At 45.0% G+C, this 17,929-nt stretch overlaps 1 protein-coding gene across 9 annotated transcripts in view; it reads left to right on the plus strand.

The window, feature by feature from the left end:
• Positions 1-16,740, plus strand: part of TRMT1L (tRNA methyltransferase 1 like) — a 58,898-nt gene extending 42,158 nt beyond the window's left edge. For 8 of the 9 annotated variants that reach the window (XM_053242625.1, XM_053242628.1, XM_053242633.1 and 5 more), the window contains 7 exons: positions 2,421-2,633; positions 4,548-4,738; positions 5,748-5,826; positions 7,226-7,392; positions 15,328-15,387; positions 15,933-16,059; positions 16,166-16,740. In XM_053242625.1, coding sequence (XP_053098600.1) covers positions 2,421-2,633; positions 4,548-4,738; positions 5,748-5,826; positions 7,226-7,392; positions 15,328-15,387; positions 15,933-16,059; positions 16,166-16,388 — 1,060 coding nt within the window. In that variant the 3' untranslated portion in view covers positions 16,389-16,740. The remainder of the gene's footprint in view (positions 1-2,420; positions 2,634-4,547; positions 4,739-5,747; positions 5,827-7,225; positions 7,393-15,327; positions 15,388-15,932; positions 16,060-16,165) is intronic. The other variant, XM_053242627.1, reaches the window with a different exon arrangement.
• The last annotated feature ends 1,189 nt before the right edge of the window (positions 16,741-17,929 follow it).

The raw sequence follows: 17,929 nt of genomic DNA on the forward strand, positions 1-17,929 counted from the left end.
TGGACGAGGTCCGAACCGGTTTGGTGCTGCGAGGTGGGTAGCAAATCTTTAAAAGCAGGGGAAAGGGGAGACCAAGTCCTTACGTGCTCTCTGCCACCACCTGCAGCTTCCTGCTGCAGCAGTCCTTAGCCCAAGAACCCACGCGCAACACCATGCTGACCATGCAAGTGGCACCTGTGCATGCGCAGATGCTGTGTGTGTGCTGGTGCTGTGCGCAGGTTCTTGTGCCAAGCACTGCCGCAGCAAGAAGCTGCATGCAGCAGCAGAGAGCAGGTAAGGATCTGCTCTCCTTTTAAAAAGAGATCCCGCTCCCTTCCCTACAGTGTCAAACCAGTTCAGACCTCATCCAAACCAGTTCAGCGCCGAACCTGTGCACGAACCTTGGTTTGTGCACATCCCTACTCTGGAACCTTTCTGTTAAAACACTGTCTGAAAGGAAAGTGGCAGTGAGATGGGGAGAAAAGTTAGTAAGTTCATACAAAAAGAAATGTTAATAAGATCAGGATCCCTCCTCTCACCAGTGCACTTCTTTGGTCTCTTTCTCTCTCTTTTCCCCCCAGGTGGTTCCTAGAAAATCTTGCTGGCTTGTAACTTTTACAAAAAACATTTTGTACTTTGGGTACTAATAAATTAATCTTTTGCACTTTTAAGGGTACTAATAAATTGATCTTGTTGAATTGGCTTGCCTGATAGCTCTGCCCCATCCTGCATGTTTTGTTAAGCAAATGGAATATTAGAAGCACATGGAATACTATCTGTCGCATTTTGTCCTTACAACTATTTTACATTCTTGGATAAATTATACCTATGGATCTATGGTACTGCAATGGTGCCATAATATGCTAATATGTTTTATGTTTGATGTGGGACAACTCTTAGCAAGCTCCTTTAAACTTCCTCCACTATACCTTAGGTATCTCAATATTATTTTCCTTATCTTGACTCATAGCAAGGAATAGCACAAGAAATTCCACCATAATTTCAATTCATTCCATCCTATGATCAACCTGAGCATTACTAACTAATTTACATTTTCTAGCTATCGGCATTCCATTGAAGGGTAGTCACTTCCAAATCTCATTATACAGGAAATCTCCTGACTGTTATAGTTACCTACCTACAAGTAGCTTCCACCTAAACCACACTAAAACATTTATTCAGTGTTCTAAACGAACTCTACTAGTTATAACCTACAGGTCTCAGTTATATCTTTTAAAACGCATCATAAAAGAATTAAATATTCTTGATAGTGATCAATGTCTTTAAAAAGCTGTCAGAGGGATGCTCTTATCATATAGGCAACTAGAGAACCTGAGACACCTCCTTACAAACCATAAATGCTTATCTAATTTACAATGATGCATAAGACTATTTAATAAATCTAGACACCCACTATGCTCATTAATCAAATAAACTAACACTGGTCTACATCATGAGGAAAACTACATGGTTAGTCCATTGAAATTGAAAGGACAGGTTAGGCATTGTGTGCCCATCTAATGGCACCATCTATGGCACTTGTGCCTGCGCATCCAGCAGTGCAGTGTACTGCATATCATGCACCAAATGTCCCTCAGCCATCTATATAGCACAGCCAGGACTGTCCTTAAGACAATTTCTACTTATATTACTAATAAAAGCATTTTAAAAATCTTTTTTTAAAAAAGACAATTATTAAATGAGCACAAATTTATTATCAAGAGCAATAACACCAAGAATAATGAGTCAGTGATAATGCCCACAGTGACACAGTGTCTGCATTACTTCTTAACCGTTTTATAATACACTAGTGATTTGAGGCCCGTTAAATAACGGGCGCTAGTAGAGTTGTGCGCTCCGGACTCCCCGCCGCCATTCCGCCGCTGCCAGCCTCCATGCCGTGGCCGGTCTCCCCGGCCGGGCAGGGGCCCCAAGGTCTCCCCCCCGCCCGGTTTCGGCGGCGCCGCCAGGCCTCGGCGGCAGCTCCGCCACCTTGGCCGGCTTCCCCCGCTGCCTCTTACCCCTGCTCAGCTTCGGCGGTGCGGCCAGGCCTCGGCCATGGCTCCGCCGCCGCCTCGGCCATGGCTTGGCCAGCTTCCCCAGCCGCCTCTTCCCTGGCTTCCCCGGCTTCGCGGGGCTTCCCCAGCTTCGTAGCAGCCGCTTCTGGCCTTTCCGCAGCCGGGCAAACAACCGCCCAACATGGCCGCCTGGTGCTAGCGGTCGTGTCTCCCTCGGCGTGTTCTGGGCATGTGCTCCGCGCATGCCCAGAACAGCCGAGGGAGACACGGACGCACGCCAGGCATTTGACACGGGTGCACACTTAGCCTTTTATTATAGAGGATTATTTCTGAGTAAATAAGACTAGGATTGTGCTGTACATCTTTTTTCTCCTGAGTGATTTTTTTAGTATATTATGTGTTCTCTGCTATCCTACTCCACAGCCATCTGGACCCATTTGGATCATCAGTGAATTATCTAGACGCAGCTTTCAGAAATGTACGAAATCTTGGAATTGTGTCCGTGACATCAACAGATATCAGTTCTCTCTATTCAAAAGCTCAGAATGTGGCCCAGCGTCACTATGGTTGCAACATCATCAGGACAGAGTACTACAAGGAACTGGCTGCTAGGATTGTAGTAGCAGCTGTGGCAAGGTACAGTTACAGTTTCTGAATGATGGTTATCTCAGATGTTGGTATGAGGTGTCTGCAATGTTTAGCATAGGAACTTGAGTCGGAGCATTGATCCTCTACTCAGTATTGTCTATAATGACTAGCAGTGACTTTCCAGGGTTTCAGGCAAGGTCTTTCCCAACCCTATTTGAATACCAAGGATTGAGATCTTCTGCATGCAAAGCAGATGCTCTTCTGCTATGGCCCCATTCCTGTTTTTCTCTAGTTGCTAACTGAAGCTCAGTAGAGGATGTGGGAAGCTGGTTCCCCATATCTTGCTTCCCAGCATCTTCAGAAATGGTGGATATAGAATTATGAATGCTATAAAGTCAAATTAAATATTTCAAAACAGACTTGCTGAACTTTTGACCCAAGAAATCAAATGCAGACCTTGTGCCATGGTCTGCTTTCTTAATTTTTTATTTTTTTTTAAATACCCATTCAAGCACCAACTGGAAGCTCCTTTCTTTGCTTTGCAGGAAGCGTCTCAGTGATTGCTTGAATGAAGTGCTGACTGGGGAGAATCGGGAAAGGGGGAATTGGGAAACAGCAGCCCCTCATCCAATATTGGCCATGCCCCCAACATCTGATGTTGATGCAGGGGGCATGGCCACTATGGAGAAGAGGGGCTGCTGGGCCCTTCTCCCAGTCCTCTCTAGTCAGCACTTTGTTCAAATGCTTTGTTATGGGACACATTCCTTTTTGAGGTTGGACTGGTGGGTGTTTGCTCTCAAGTGACTAAAAGTGAACCTAAGAAAAGCCATTTTTGGTATTTCCATGCAAGTCCCTGTTCTTGCTGGGAACAGCACCTGTTCTTTTGCACTTTGTTCATGACTTTCACTTCTTTCCTCCCAGTCAAAACAATTAGATCACCACACTTGACTTTTTGTTTTGAATTGGGAAAAGGGAAACAGAGGGAACTCCTTTAATTGGGGCCTGAAACAGCATTTAAGGGCAGAAGGGGAAGATCTGGAGTGGACTCTGCAGCACTCTGGAGATATCTGTGACGGAAAAGTCAAGTTTTTCATTAGCAAGTCCTCAGAGAGAAACAGCCTTATACTTTCTAAGCTTGCTTTTTGCATTTCTTAACATCTTTTGGGTTCTGTCTTTTTGTTGTTGCTCGTGCTACTGCTTTGTGAAACTGAAAACCTCTACAAGTTATGCCTTGACAAGTTGTGCTTTGACAGCATATAAACATTTGAACTTTGACTTTTGATAACTGTCAGTAAAGACATTAGGGGAGCAATGAATTCCACTTCTTTTTCACTTGTCTGAACAAACCTTGGATTAGCCTAGTCTAATACCCCAGGAGTTCATTTCACTAGGAGAGGAAAAGAAAGAGTTGAGATAAAATACATGTTCTCACCAGGCACATATCTCCTCCTCAAATGTGTTGTTTCCATGACAGTTTCTCTGCCTCGCTGGTAGCAAGGCGAGGTAAAAAGCCGCCAGCCAGCCCTTGAACAAAGCACCAGCTGGACAGAAGAGGGGTGTGCCTTGCACTCCCCAGCTGGCAAGCACTTTGTTAGCCAGTTGGGTGCAGTAGGGAGCAAAAGGGGGTTTGAGAGAGGAGTGAGAGGGTGTCCTGCTGGCCTAGAGGCATCTGCACCCTCTCGTCCAATGGTGGCTACACTCCTATAAATATCTAATTAGATAGCTGCTCTATAGCAAAGCTATTGGTTTGGAAAGAAGAAAAATAAGGTTTAAAAAGGTCATGCTGAGAAGCTGGCTAGTACTCAGATGGGGATGTAATAGCGGGTCCAGCATTCCGGGCATGCAAGACTTCAGTCCCCAAGAGGCATTCAGAAATTAGAGAAGAACCTGTACCCAAAGTAGGAAATGTAGGAAGAGCTTGTTTTCACTGAAGTGCATTGTTAATGACGTTTCTTTTTGCAGAGCTGCTGCTCGATGCAACAAAGGCATTGAAGTTTTGCTTGCAGTGGCTCTTGAGCACTTTGTCCTAGTAGAGGTGAGAGTACTGAGAGGACCTTCACCTGCAGATGATACCGTCAAGAAAATTCGGTACCTCATTCATTGTCAGTGGTGTGAAGAGAGGGTATTTAAGAGAGAGAACAACATGATAGAAGGTAACCATCTGTTTTAAAATGCATGAGTTTTAACTCATCAGTGAGGTTCAGCTGATGAAAACAGAGCCACCCTAACCCATACATCTCCCCTTCCCTGAGGCTGCTGAAAAGATAGGCTTCTCAGGGTGGTGTAATGGTTGGACTAGGACCAGGGAGACCAGACAAGTTCAAATTCCCATTCAGTCATGTAACTTGCTGAGTGACTCTGTGCCAGTCATTTGTCTCTCAGCCTAACCTGAACAGGGTAGTTGAAGATAAACATAACCTTGTATGCAACCTCTGGACTCCTTGGACGAAGAGCAGGATGTAAATGTTTTAAAAAAAAAGTTGGGGAGGCAGCCTAGTTTGAATGACAGGCTAATCCAGCATAAATATTTATTACTGTTACCTCACCTTTTCTCTAGAGAACAGAAGGGCAACATTCATAGTTTCACCTCAGTCTTATCCTCACAGTAATTCTGAATTGGCATAGGTATGGTGGAGAGATAGTGAGCAGCATCCAGGCTAATTAGACATGATGAAGCACTATTGAAATTGTGTTTCATTAATTTCAATGGGACTTAGTCTGGGTGTTGTCCACTCATTGTCATCCAGTGAACTTTGTGGCTGCCTAGAGAGTTGAGGTTTGGTCTCCTTGGTCCTCTCCAGCACTCTAATTGCTACACCAGACTGGCTTTCTAAGACTTGCTCTTTGGATGGGAATTGGCTTCCTATCCTTGCCGTTAAACTATTGTAAGGTATAACAAAGAGAAAATAAACCCAACCAGCTGGCTTTTCACAATGTAACTATGCTACAGTGCCCACCCCCACACATACCACCAGATTCTGAAACAGCACCTTCATGGCATGGCATCCTGATGCATCCTGTAGCTAAAAACGGCCACTGAAGTGAATTGCTTGAAGTGCTATGTAATTCTCAAACTTTGTTTTATTTACCAGTACCACTTAGACATCAGGGTAAGTTTTCCATCCGCCATTTATTTTAGAAAATAAATGCTGTTTTCTACAGAAAACCCTTATCGGCAACTCCCATGCGATTGTCATAGCAGTATGACAGGGAAGACAGCAATTGAACTTGGTCCTCTGTGGTAAGTATAGTCTCTCTAGTTTCAAACATGCTCTCCCTATGGAAGCAGTGAGTTGCAATAGAGGTATCAAGTACTTTCTGGTAGCCCATTTCTGGGTGGGTGTGGTTAAAACAGAGACACCCTGTGTTCAAATTTTTCTTCAGTTGAAGAAAGTGAAGATTCACTGTGACAGATATTAAGCAGGGCAAGAAAAGAAGGCCATGATTGACTTAGTATAAAGTTCCATATGACATGTACATGAACCTCAGTTTCTGCAATGATGACTATCAAGAGCTCAAATCCCTCAAGATAATGTTATTGCTGCTGTCCTCCTACATCAGTAAGTGGGTGCTTACTAGTTGCAGGGAAATATTAGCAGGAGACCAGGCATGCCCTCAACTCCTGCCTGTAGGCTTCCAACGTCATCTGGTGGGCCCCTCTGTGGAACAGGATGCTGGACTAGATGGGCCTTGGGCCTGATCCAGCAGGGCTGTTCTTATAGCCTTCCATCCAGGTGAATTGCAGTGATGTTGTGGTTAGCAAACAAGCAGTTAACATGCCTCCCAAATGGCTGGATGGTGCTTGCACGTATACTGTCCACAATATCACAGCAGAATACTTTGACATTTTTGTTAAAGAGCCCCTGGTGGCGCAGTGGTAAAACTGCCGCCCTGTAACCAGAAGGTTACAAGTTCGATCCTGACCAGGGGCTCAAGGTTGACTCAGCCTTCCATCCTTCTGAGGTCAGTAAAATGAGTACCCAGAATGTTGGGGGCAATATGCTAAATCATTGTAAACCGCTTAGAGAGCTCCGGCTATAGAGCGGTATATAAATGTAAGTGCTATTGCTATTGCTATTAAGTCTGACAATTGTTCCATTTAGCCCACTTTTTCTACTCTTGACTGGTGGCACCTCAAGGCCTCAGACTCTTAACTAGAAGTACCAGGGAATGAGCCAAGATGTTTTAAATGTAAAACATGTGAACTACAAGCCCACCCATGTCTGATAACTTGGAGAGCTGCAGCTGAACTGTATTCTACAGTTACACTATATTGATTGTGCTCTATAAGTGCAGAGGTTTGGCACAGAAGCTCAGGGTGTTGTTGTTTTTAATGGTTTCTAGCCATTAATGCTTCAGTGACAGTCCATATCTGCATGAGACCAAGACTCATGCGAGGTGATATGTGAAACCAAGGTTTAGTTTTGGCTTTGTGTGATGTCTGAACTGGCCCAATGACTTGATTTTATACTACTAGATTAAATACATAACTTACACCAACTAGTAACTGGAAAGTAGTAGTCTCATTTTCTATCTTTTTGTTGAATAATTTTTGTGTAATCATTTTTGAAGTCACGTCTAAGAAAATACTGCCTAGTTTTTCAATATGTTTTTGTAGACTGATCAACTCTGTTTCCCAGGTCAGGATCACTTTTCAACACTGGATTTCTCAGAAGGATGTTGTTTGAAGCAGTTCAGTATGGTTTAGATGACATACAGGGCCTTCTAAAAACACTAATCTGTGAAGCAGAGTGCACAACTCTCAAGCAGTTTTCGATCCATGGCCCTAGTAACCAAAACAAGCAAGGTGAGAAGACAATGGCAAGTTTAGAAACGAAAGGAAGCATCTGGAAAACTCCAAAAGGCAATTGCTTACTGTAATGATGGGCTTTTGGTATGCAAGTGCAAAAGGTGGATATAATTAAAACACATAGTATTATAGAATAATATTGTTATTTTCAGCTGCTGGGGTCGAGGACATCTCCATGGCTTATCCTCCTCATGTGCTTCTAGGCAGGACTATGTTAATTAGCTAAAGAAACAGAAGTCTACAAGAGCCCGAGGAAGATAGCCCCGCCCCAGTTCTTTCAGTCCTGCCGTAGCTCCAGGCAGCTTAATTCTCTTTGACACTAGTCTTTTTCCTGATACCTTCCTCACTGCTTTACATGCTAAATCACTCCTCTTCTTCACTATATAACCTCTATTGATTCTATCTAAGAGAAACCCTCCTCTTTCAGATTTTCAACACTTCTTTTCCAATCCATTTCTTTCCCAATCTCTTGAATCCTCATCTAATCCCTCCTTCTCTCCTTCACAATAGAGCATGCAGGATGGACAAGAATGATACTAGTGTCCAAGGGAAAGAGGCAGAGTGACTTCCCCACGGCTACCAGAGCTCCGGGAGGATCACCACCTCTGAGCGCATCATTGCCGGCTAAAAAAGCACCACCTGGCAAGACTCCCAACAAGGCTGCAACAGGTTTCCTACCTTTGGGCTGTGAAACTTGTAGCGCAGTGACCCAGCATGCCTCTGAGAGAGGCGGAGAGATAAAGGCAGGGGAAACGCCGGGATAATCGTTGCTCCTCATGGCCAGGCTGAAGAGGGCTGCAGTGCATCCTCTTGTCCAGCCTTCTCCCACTGGAGTGGAGATAAGGTCTGGTGCTGCAGGAGAGTCCTCCGCAGCAGATGGGTGCGGTGCACAAAATGGCACCAATAGAGGAAAGGCTTCAAAGCACCCCATTAACAGTCAGGCGCTTACAGCAGTTGTTCCACAGGGTAAGCAAGAGCAGTCCCAGAGCTCAGGGTAATGAAAAATTGTGAGATCTCTCCTTGTATGGAGCAACTCCCCACTGCGTCTTTCAGAGCAAAGCCCTAGCCTCCTAAAATCGTTCCTCTGACTGGCAGGCATGTTTCAAAAACGCCATTATAGATACCATTTAACAACTTGAGCCCTCCAAATGGAGTAAAAAAATAAAAGCACAAGCAGGTTTCCTCTTCATCTGAGGACTCCTCTTCTGAGATCAGCTATCCATCCCCTAAAAAAGCAAAAAGGAAAAGAAAGCACATTGGTAAATCATGTTAAGATAAAAGTAAAAAATACAAAAATGATGAATGCAAGCGGTCAGAACAGCACTCATTGGACCTTTCAGGTCCAGATTTAGGGGATCCCCATACAGAAGACCCTAGGCCTTTGGTCCCTGATAAGTGCTGTAAACCATCAGGGCCTGTAATTAATCTGAAAGCTGAACGAAGGCAGCCCCTGAGGAGGCAGATAGGGGAAACCAGGATCCAGACCATATCCTGGATAAGGAGAAAGGGGAATGGTTGGGGGAGAGGGTCCAGATTCTGGAAATGCCTCACAGAGACTGTTTGTATCTGATGACTTTAATCCATTTATGTCAAAAGCCATAGCCACTCTTGGGTTACAATCCAAGATAATAAATGATTCCTCTCTGGGAGCAAAGGGGGACCTAGTTTTTCCTAAGCCAAGACCTAGAGACATTCATTTACCAATGCCCGATCCTTTTACAGAGGCAATAAAACAGGAATGGCTTCGTCCTGCAACAATTAGAAAGCCAGTGGCAGTGGCAAACTGATTTTATTCCTTTCAGCAGGAACCATCAGACTTGTTAAAAATGCTTCCCACAGATGCAGATGCAGCCCAGCTCATAGCGGGTTTTCTGCTGCCCAGGGATGGTGAGGTACTATTAAAAAAAATCAATCAAACGAGTGGAGTTCGTTTTTAAGAGGGTGCACTACAACTCCTCCTTGGCAACCTGCTCTTCAGCAGCGGGCTCTATGACTGCCAGAGTGTCCTTATTGTGGTTGGATGACTTATTGAACAATCCATCCTCAAACCCTATCAAAATGCAGCAACAGCTGGTCAAGATCCAGAAGGCACAAGCCTTCATGGTGGATGCCACGAAGTTTTTATCAGATTTTCGTGTAGGGCTTCTGCCGCCTTGGTGGTTGGGAGAAGTCACCTTTGGCTTAAAAGCTGGCATGTGGACTCTACGTCTAAAACTACCCTAACAGCAGCTCTGTATGATAATATTAAGCTACTTGGTCACATGGCCATTAAGGACATACGTAAGACTATGCCTTTGACACCATGTAAGCTGGATAGGCCAGATTTCAAAAACCCTTTTCAGCCCCTTTTGAAGCTTCCAGCCCTCTTTTAGGGGCCGAGATAGGGAACTTAGATCCCAGCGTGGATCATGGAATCACCAATACTTCCCCTCAAGAAGCTTCACAAATAACAGGCAGGCCTTTAATCAGAACAAGCAGATGAAACAGCCTTGATTTGGTATCCCTCAGGCTGGGAGGCCGCTTGTCAGATTACTTCCATGCTTGAGATGCCTCTACCACGGACAAGTGGGTTCTCAACACTGTACAGATGGGGTACAAGATAGAATTGGATGTCCGTCCTTCCCACAGGTTCCTCCCAACCCCATGCTCTCACTCTTTTTCAAACTGCATACAACTCCAAAAGGCCATTCAACATCTTGTAGAAATAGAGGCGGTAGAAACAGTTCCTCCCTGTCAGGAGGGAAAGGGCATCTATTCTATCTTGTTCACTGTCCCCAAAAAGGACAGCTCAAGGAGGGCAGTGCTGGATTTAATGTTTTTGAACAAAAGGGTTAAGTGCAAAAACTTTTGTATGGAATCCCTCTGCTCCGTAGCGGAAGCACTGCACCACCTAGATTGTCATCAATAGACCTAAAGGAGTTGTACCTACATCTCCAGGTTACTCACCTGTAACATTGGTTCTTCTAGTGGTCATCTGTCCTTTTACACAAATGAGCTATGCACTTGTGCAGAGACCATGTCGGAATCTAACAAGCTCAATTCTCCTGCTTTGGGTTGCTTTGTGGCTGTGCCACTCCTCATCCCCTCAGTCACGGTGTCCAACTTCAAGTGAACCCTGCGGGGAGGAAGGGAGGGCATGTAAAAGGGCAGATGACCACTAGAAGAACCGATGTTACAGCTAAGTAACCTGTAGTTATTCAACATGGTCTCTGTCTTTTACACAAATGGGCGCATAACAAGCTAGCACCAGAGGAGGAGGGAAGACACAGAACAATCATGTAATCTGCCAGGAAAACTTATTTATTTCAGAACCAGCACATCAACTGAAAATGGACTGCAGGACACTCCTGCCAAATACAGCATCATTCCGTGCACACCCCTAGCTCTAACATCAATTGCATAATGTTGAATAAATGAATGGGGTTGAAGCCCAAGTAGCTGCCTGACAGATAGTGTCCAACGGGACAGCTTGATTAAAGACCACATAGGCCACCACAGACCCAATTGAGTATGCCTTAACTGTAGCAGGCAACTGTGAGCCAACTGATAATAGAGTTTAATTGTGGAAACTATCCAACGGGATAAGGACTGGGCCAAAACCTGAAGACCTTTACGCGGCCCATCATACAGGACAAACTAGGAGGAAGTTTTTCTCCACTCTGCCAATCTTTGGATGTAGAATGACAACGCTCTTCGGACATCAAAACGGTGCAACCTCCGCTCCGTATCTGAAGAAGGATTTGGAAAAAATACTGGTAAGGTGAGCAGTGATGAATAGTGAAACATGGAAACCACCTTGGGCAGAAACTGTATATCAGGTTTAAGAACCAGCTTGTCCTTATGGAACTGAAGGTATGGTTGGTCAACCCACAGTGCCCTCAATTCGCTCACCTTGCAGGTGCGCTCCCCACCCGGGCTCTGAAGCATTTGTAGTGACCACCAAATAGAGGCTGGGAGACTAGAAGGGAACACCGATCCTCAGATGACGGGGCTCGATCCACCACCCTGCCACCACTTGCAGCTCGCGAGGGGGTACACACTTTATATGGCCCAGATCCTACAGGGGATCGAACACGTCCAAGAACCTCTGGATGAGGCACGCTAGGGGCAGCACATAGGTGGTGGCCGCCATGTGGTCCAGCAGGCGCTGCACTGATCTCATGGATTGCGGGCCTCCCGCAAGGAAGGTTACAGCCAACTTTCTGAGCACCTCTATGCGGGCTTCTGGCAGGAAAAACTTTTTGAGTGTCGTATCAAATATGAGCCCCACGAACCAAATCCGACGGACCAGTTCCAGCTGTGACTTTTTGAAATTTATCTGAAACCCCAGGTCCTGTAGGTTATCTGTGACCAAATCCAGCACCCTCAGGACCTCTGGCCTGGTGCTTGCCAGGATCAGCCAATCATCTAAATAAGGCAGCACCTGTAGCCCCTTCTCCTGCAGGAACGCCACCACCAGGGCCAGACATTTTGTAAATACCCTCGGTGCCGTTGTAGGGCCAAACGGTAAGGCTTTGAACTGGTAGGCCTTCCCTTTTATCTGAAAGTGCAGGAAGCACCAATGTTGCTGGCGAATTGACACATGGTAATATGCGTCTTAAGACTAGAGAGGCAATCCACATACCCCTTTCTAGGAAAGTCATAATAGTGGGCACGGACAACATTAAAAACTTTCTGTATACAAGATGTCTGTTCAAGGCCCTGAGATCTAGTATTGGACACCTGCCGCTGTCGGGCTTTGATACGATAAAGTACTGGGAATAAAACCTTGGGCTGTCTGGCTTAGCGACTTCCTCAATAGCATCCTTTGATAGGAGGTCAGCGACCTCCTGGTCCAACTCCTGAGTGTATGGGGGTAATGACCACCTCGGACACGGGTGGTGTACCTATAAACTCCAAGGAATACCCCAGACGCACTATTGTAAGGACCTACTGGTCTATAGTTACCTTGTCCCAGTTCTCCAAAAACGGGTCCAGAAGCGCTCCAAGTCATTGCTTCTTCAGGTACTGTCCCGTAGACTCACGACAGTCCCAATGTCTATAATTGGCAGAGCATTCTTCCGATCCCCAGCAATCAGCACAATCCTGACGAGCGGCATAATCCATGCACTCCCAGGCAGATGATCGACGTTCAGGGGAAAACTCCCCTCTGTCTGACGATTTGTAGCCCCGTTCTTCAGATGCCACCGAACACTCCGGACTGGAATGAACTCTACTAGGCACCAAGTTCAGACAGTCTTCCTGCGAGCGCAATCGAACCGCGACCGTTAACCTCGGTGCCACACTATCTCAGTCCCCTTTAGATTTCTTTGCTGCCGGGAGCTCAGGAGGAAGAGTGGACGAGGCCGACCGCTTCTTCAGTATCAGGGGAAGATGTTGCCCCGCTGGTAGGTCATGATGCACCTTAGACTTTTTCTTCTTCTTCTTGGGTACTGAAGTCCGACAACACAACCACGAAAGTGAATGTAAACAGACAAGAGGGAACAAGATCGCGATCTCTACACGCAGAGGCAGACTTCTTGATGAGTTGGGCAGAAGTTCATCTGGCATCCATCTCAGCACACCATGTAAAAGGGGACCTGAACCAACGAGCAGACTGGCTCAGTCGGGAGGATCTGATGCCAGGCGAATGATCCCTCAATCAGAGGGTATTCGGACAAACAGCCAGCAGATGGGAAATTCCAGTAATGGACCTATTTGCTACACCTCAGAACACCCAACTCCCCAGATTCCCTTGCAGGAAAGCAGAGACAGACATGTTATCAACAGAATGGCCCAGGGGCATACTTTACGCCTTTCCACCATGCCAGTATTAGCAAGACTTCCAAGACGAATACTTCTAACTAAAGGCACGAGTGATACTGGTGGCTCCGTTCTGGCCAAGAAGGCCATGGTTTGCAGAGCTGTTACTCCCTGCTAACTGGGCAACCCTTTCAGTGTGGTGATTCTCTTTATTTAGCAGGGGAAGAGTAACTCTGGAGCTAGAGGCCACGCCCCCATGTGCATGATGTCACATGCAAAGGGGGCATGGTCCAAGCTTGGGATAGCCTGAGCGAGATTTCCTCCTGTCATTTCAGGCAGTGCTTGCTGCCTGATAGCATGTATTTCCCTTTCTCTCCCTCTCTGGAGCGAGAGAGAGGGAAATAAAGGCTGTCAGACAGCAAACACTGCTTGAAAAGGAAAAGCTCGCTCAGAGCTCTTCAGAGCCTGGGCATCGGGAGTTCACTTGGGACTCTTCTGGAGCCGTGGACTTCAGCAGCCCGGGTTCTTTGAACCTTTTTGCACAATGGTGACTCCGCCCCTGAGGTGAACCAATGCTCCTGTCTACAGGATGCTTATGATTTTCATTGCAGTGCTTCACATTTTTGGCATCTTAAGATGGCTTTAGGAATTAACATTTTCTTCCTTGCCATTACATGCTGACAGCTCGAGTCCTGTAGAACAGTCAGATTTCTTGTTCACTAGCCCATTGTGCCTGCTGTTTGATCTTTTGATTAAGAGAAATCTCTCTGTTTTGATGGGTTCTATGTAACCATAGACATGAAGCAGCATACAATTGGATGTAACAGACTAGTGGAAGTACTGCAAATTGCTCAGTATACAAAATAGTATAGTTCTATCGTCCCGATAGTTTCATTGTTAACATGGCATCTCCCATTACTTAAAATGCAGCTATATGACCATTTCATAACCACGGTGAAGACTGGAATCGTGTTACTGTTTCTATCCAAGAGAAGCAGCTAAAAGACCAGCTTTCTGCATTAATAGAAATAGCATGCCACTCACATTATTGCCTCAGTTGTAGGCTTATTTTCCATCATGCATTGTTACAGAATTCCCAAAGTATCAATAGCAGTCATGAACTTGCCAGGAGACCAAACATCCCTCTTTTTAGGAGCCTCAAAGGAAGGGTGGATTCACCCTCTTCTGGCTCAAATTTGAGCATTCTTGTGCACTTGTAATAATATCTGCTCTCAAAAGAGAGGTTCCTACTGGATTCTAGACTAGCAATAGTACCCCGACAACAAAAAGCAATATTGGCAGAGGAAGAACAAAACAGACACACTAACCTAGGGCTGTACAACTTTGGCCCTCCATCTGTTTTCGGACTATAACTCCCATCATCCCCAGCCAGTGGCCAATAGTTGGGAATGGTGAGAGTTGTAGTCTAACCTCTGCAGGTGGTCCCAAGTTGTGTAGCCCTAACCCATGGTGCCTGGCAAATAACCATGACACACAAGGCATAAGCACAAGTGGCATATAGCTGACACCAAGTTAGTTGTCTAGTTAAGTCTGTGAAGACTACCAAAAAACAAGTTCTGGTAAGAACTAATCTGCCTACTTTTTCTCTATAATCTTAACTGATAATTACCATCTCCACATGTTAGCCCACTTCAGCCTTAAATATTCACACATCTACCATCTTTGAAAGTTGTGCATCAACTGTTCATACATCCACCATCTTCAATCAGGTAGATGACATCATTACAAACTTAGGGATGGCGCTTCAGCCATCCAAGTGTCCCTATACCTCTAGCAAATTTGGTTCAAATCAGTTAGGTAGTTCACAAGTTAGTCCAATTGCACCCCAAACCTCCTCCATCTAGAATCGGGGTGGATGACATCATCACAAACTACACTGTTGAGGTGTCCCTACAACTGCACCTGATTTGGTTCATATTGGTCCAGGCATTGTGAAGTGGGGGGGGGGCACACGGAATGCCAGGTGAATCTCAGACTTTCCTTAAGGAAAGTAGACTAAAAATACAGATTTCAGTATACAGTCCTGATAGATTTCAGTATGTACCATAGCACTCCACTTACAAGTAACAATGTGAACTGAACAGGTCATGTAATTTAACCCATTATTCAAAGATTAAACCTATTTTGCTATAAGGACCCTAATATAATTCTGATTTCCTTGTATTTTAGAAGAGTGTGGTGTGTTTATTAAAACACCAGATGTTGCAGCAGATTACTACGTTGTACATGGTAGGTAGCCGTCAATCTAGCATAGAACATATTGTGAGGAGCTGTTACTACAGAAAAGCATGTAACAAGATCATTCTAAAGCAGAGGTGCACAACCCAAATAACCCAGTGGGCCGGAAGCACCCATAACTTAGTGTGTGGGGCCAAGGTAAATGTTCAGCACATTGTTAAGTTTGGGACAGTTTGTACAAATTTGACAAATAAATATCAACAGAATTATTGGCTACCCACAGCATGAGAAGAGGAGACTGCTAGCAACCCTCCTTCCTTCCATGCACTTTCAAAAGCTAACTTTGGAAGGGGGCGCACCCCCACCAGGACCATAGGGCAAAGCAGCATTTTGCAGCTCACTTTGGGGCACCCCTGGGGCCAGAAAAGAGTCCCCACAGGCCAGATCTGGGCCTTATGTTGTGCAGGCCTGTTCTAAAGTGTTCAGATTTTCTACTATAGAGTAAAGCTAGGCCACACAATTCAGCTTATCTGACTTTCTGAAGCTTTCTCTCTCACATGTTGGTTTGGCATTCTTAACTCTTTCCTATGTTCCAGGCAAGAGAAAAAGTAATGAAGTGAGTCAAAATGGAGCAAAGCGACAGAAGCTTGAAAGTAATGCAGAGCATCCTGCCTTTTATTATAATATCCACAGACACAGTATTAAAGGAATGAACATGCCAAAGTGAGTACCTTGTTCTTTTATAACATAACTGTGGTGGTGGGAGAGGGGGGTGCAGCAGTGAAAGCAATGAAAGATGTTTCTCTTATGCTTTTAATTCTCTCTCCAGGTTGAATAAGTTCTTGCATTATCTCTCTCAAGCTGGCTATAGAGTAAGCAGGACTCATTTTGACCCCATGGGTGTCCGCACGAATGCCCCCCTGGTGCAGTTTAAATCTATTCTCGTGAAATACAGCACTCCTACATACATGGGAGGGCAATCTGAAGGCCCCCTGCAGACTTCTGAGAATTCCCAGATTGCGGCTAAAGGCGACTTTGAAGAAAGCACATGAAGTAACACTTCTGGCCGGCGTTGTGTGTGTTCATTGAATTTTAATTTTTTTTTTAAATTCAAGAATGATGTTAAGAGGTACAACTGAGCCAACAGTCTATAGAGAGACAGAATTTTACATGCAACTGCTGGCCTATCTTAACTGTTTTAGGACACCTTTAAGCCACCACAGAAGAATGGTCAGGTTATATTCCAGTAAGTTGACAGTTTATTTGCAAGCAGTTATTTACTTTTGATGTCTGATTTTAGGTTATTGAATTCTGCAGCTACCTGAACTTCCAAACCTTGTAATTCCTTGTTCAGATGTATAATATTGCTTAAGAGGATAAGACCGGGGTGGGGGTGGGGGAAGGGGGTTGGAGAACACCAAATGTGTATGTAGGCACTGCTAAAATCAATAAAGTGTTATCACTCTTGTTGAGGCTCAATTTATTATGTTAGGATAGCTAAAACCTCTTTTAATATTACTCTGAGAATCTGTACCATACTAACGGTAACTCCACAAGTCACACAGGCAGATTCAATAGACTTAATATGACAGCTAAACTTAGTGCAAATACCAGAGTTGAAATCTGGATTTCCTTTATTTTTATATTTAACACTGAAGCATGTTTCACCAATTTCATCTTTTAGCCAAACTGGGTGTTAATGACAGTTTACTCGGCTATAAAGTGTACTGAATAATGGGATTGCCTCTGATGCAGCAGCCAGCATCCAGACTAACCCTGCACTGATGCACCAGGGTTTTCTGTTGCACAAGAGGATGATTTCTTTAATCCCCTCCCACTTCTGCAGCCACCTACGCCTCTTGACACTTTAAGGGTCCCCCAGCTCTTAGTTTCAGGAGGCACTGGTGGCTGCCGGTGGGGAGGGAGGGATTACTGCAAATCACACTCTGTCAGTTTGTGCAGTAGCACAAAAACCTCTGGGCATTTCCATTTAAACAGAAGTTATGATAGACAACCATGCAGGGCAGCAGCTACTGTAACAGCTGGAGAAAGTGCTTGCAAATACAGTGAAGTGGTCAGACGTAAACGCACAGTTGTTCCTTACACATGGCTGCTTCATTGCTCCAACCATCAGACCTCAGTTTGAGGATGGATTTTTCCAAAAAGGTACATTTGTATCAAATACCCCAAGGCAGCATTTCTGGTGTGTGTTAACAGAGCCCTGCTTTTTTCCTCAGAGCTCCTAATAATCTATTCCACATTTGAATATGCAGAGATCCTTTCACTCAGTTGTATGCATATAGCTTTCTACTCCATGTGAGGACATGGAATGGAATAGTAATCCACATTTATTAATTATTATTTTACATTAACATGCCACTGTTCCAAGTGGAACAGAAGAGAAGAAGTTTTGACCCCCCACCCCAAGCCACACACAAAACAAAGCATTTCCTCTTTCACCAAATTACAGTGAAATGATGGGCCAGTCATGCTTACAAATCCAACGGGGAATCAGAGAGGATCCACTCCTAGTGCACCACTACCTGCTTAACCAAGATTGGCCAGAGAGGAAGGTACCACCTGTCTCAGGATC

The sequence above is a fragment of the Hemicordylus capensis genome, chromosome 4, assembly GCF_027244095.1.
Source record: "Hemicordylus capensis ecotype Gifberg chromosome 4, rHemCap1.1.pri, whole genome shotgun sequence".
NCBI lineage: Eukaryota > Metazoa > Chordata > Lepidosauria > Squamata > Cordylidae > Hemicordylus > Hemicordylus capensis.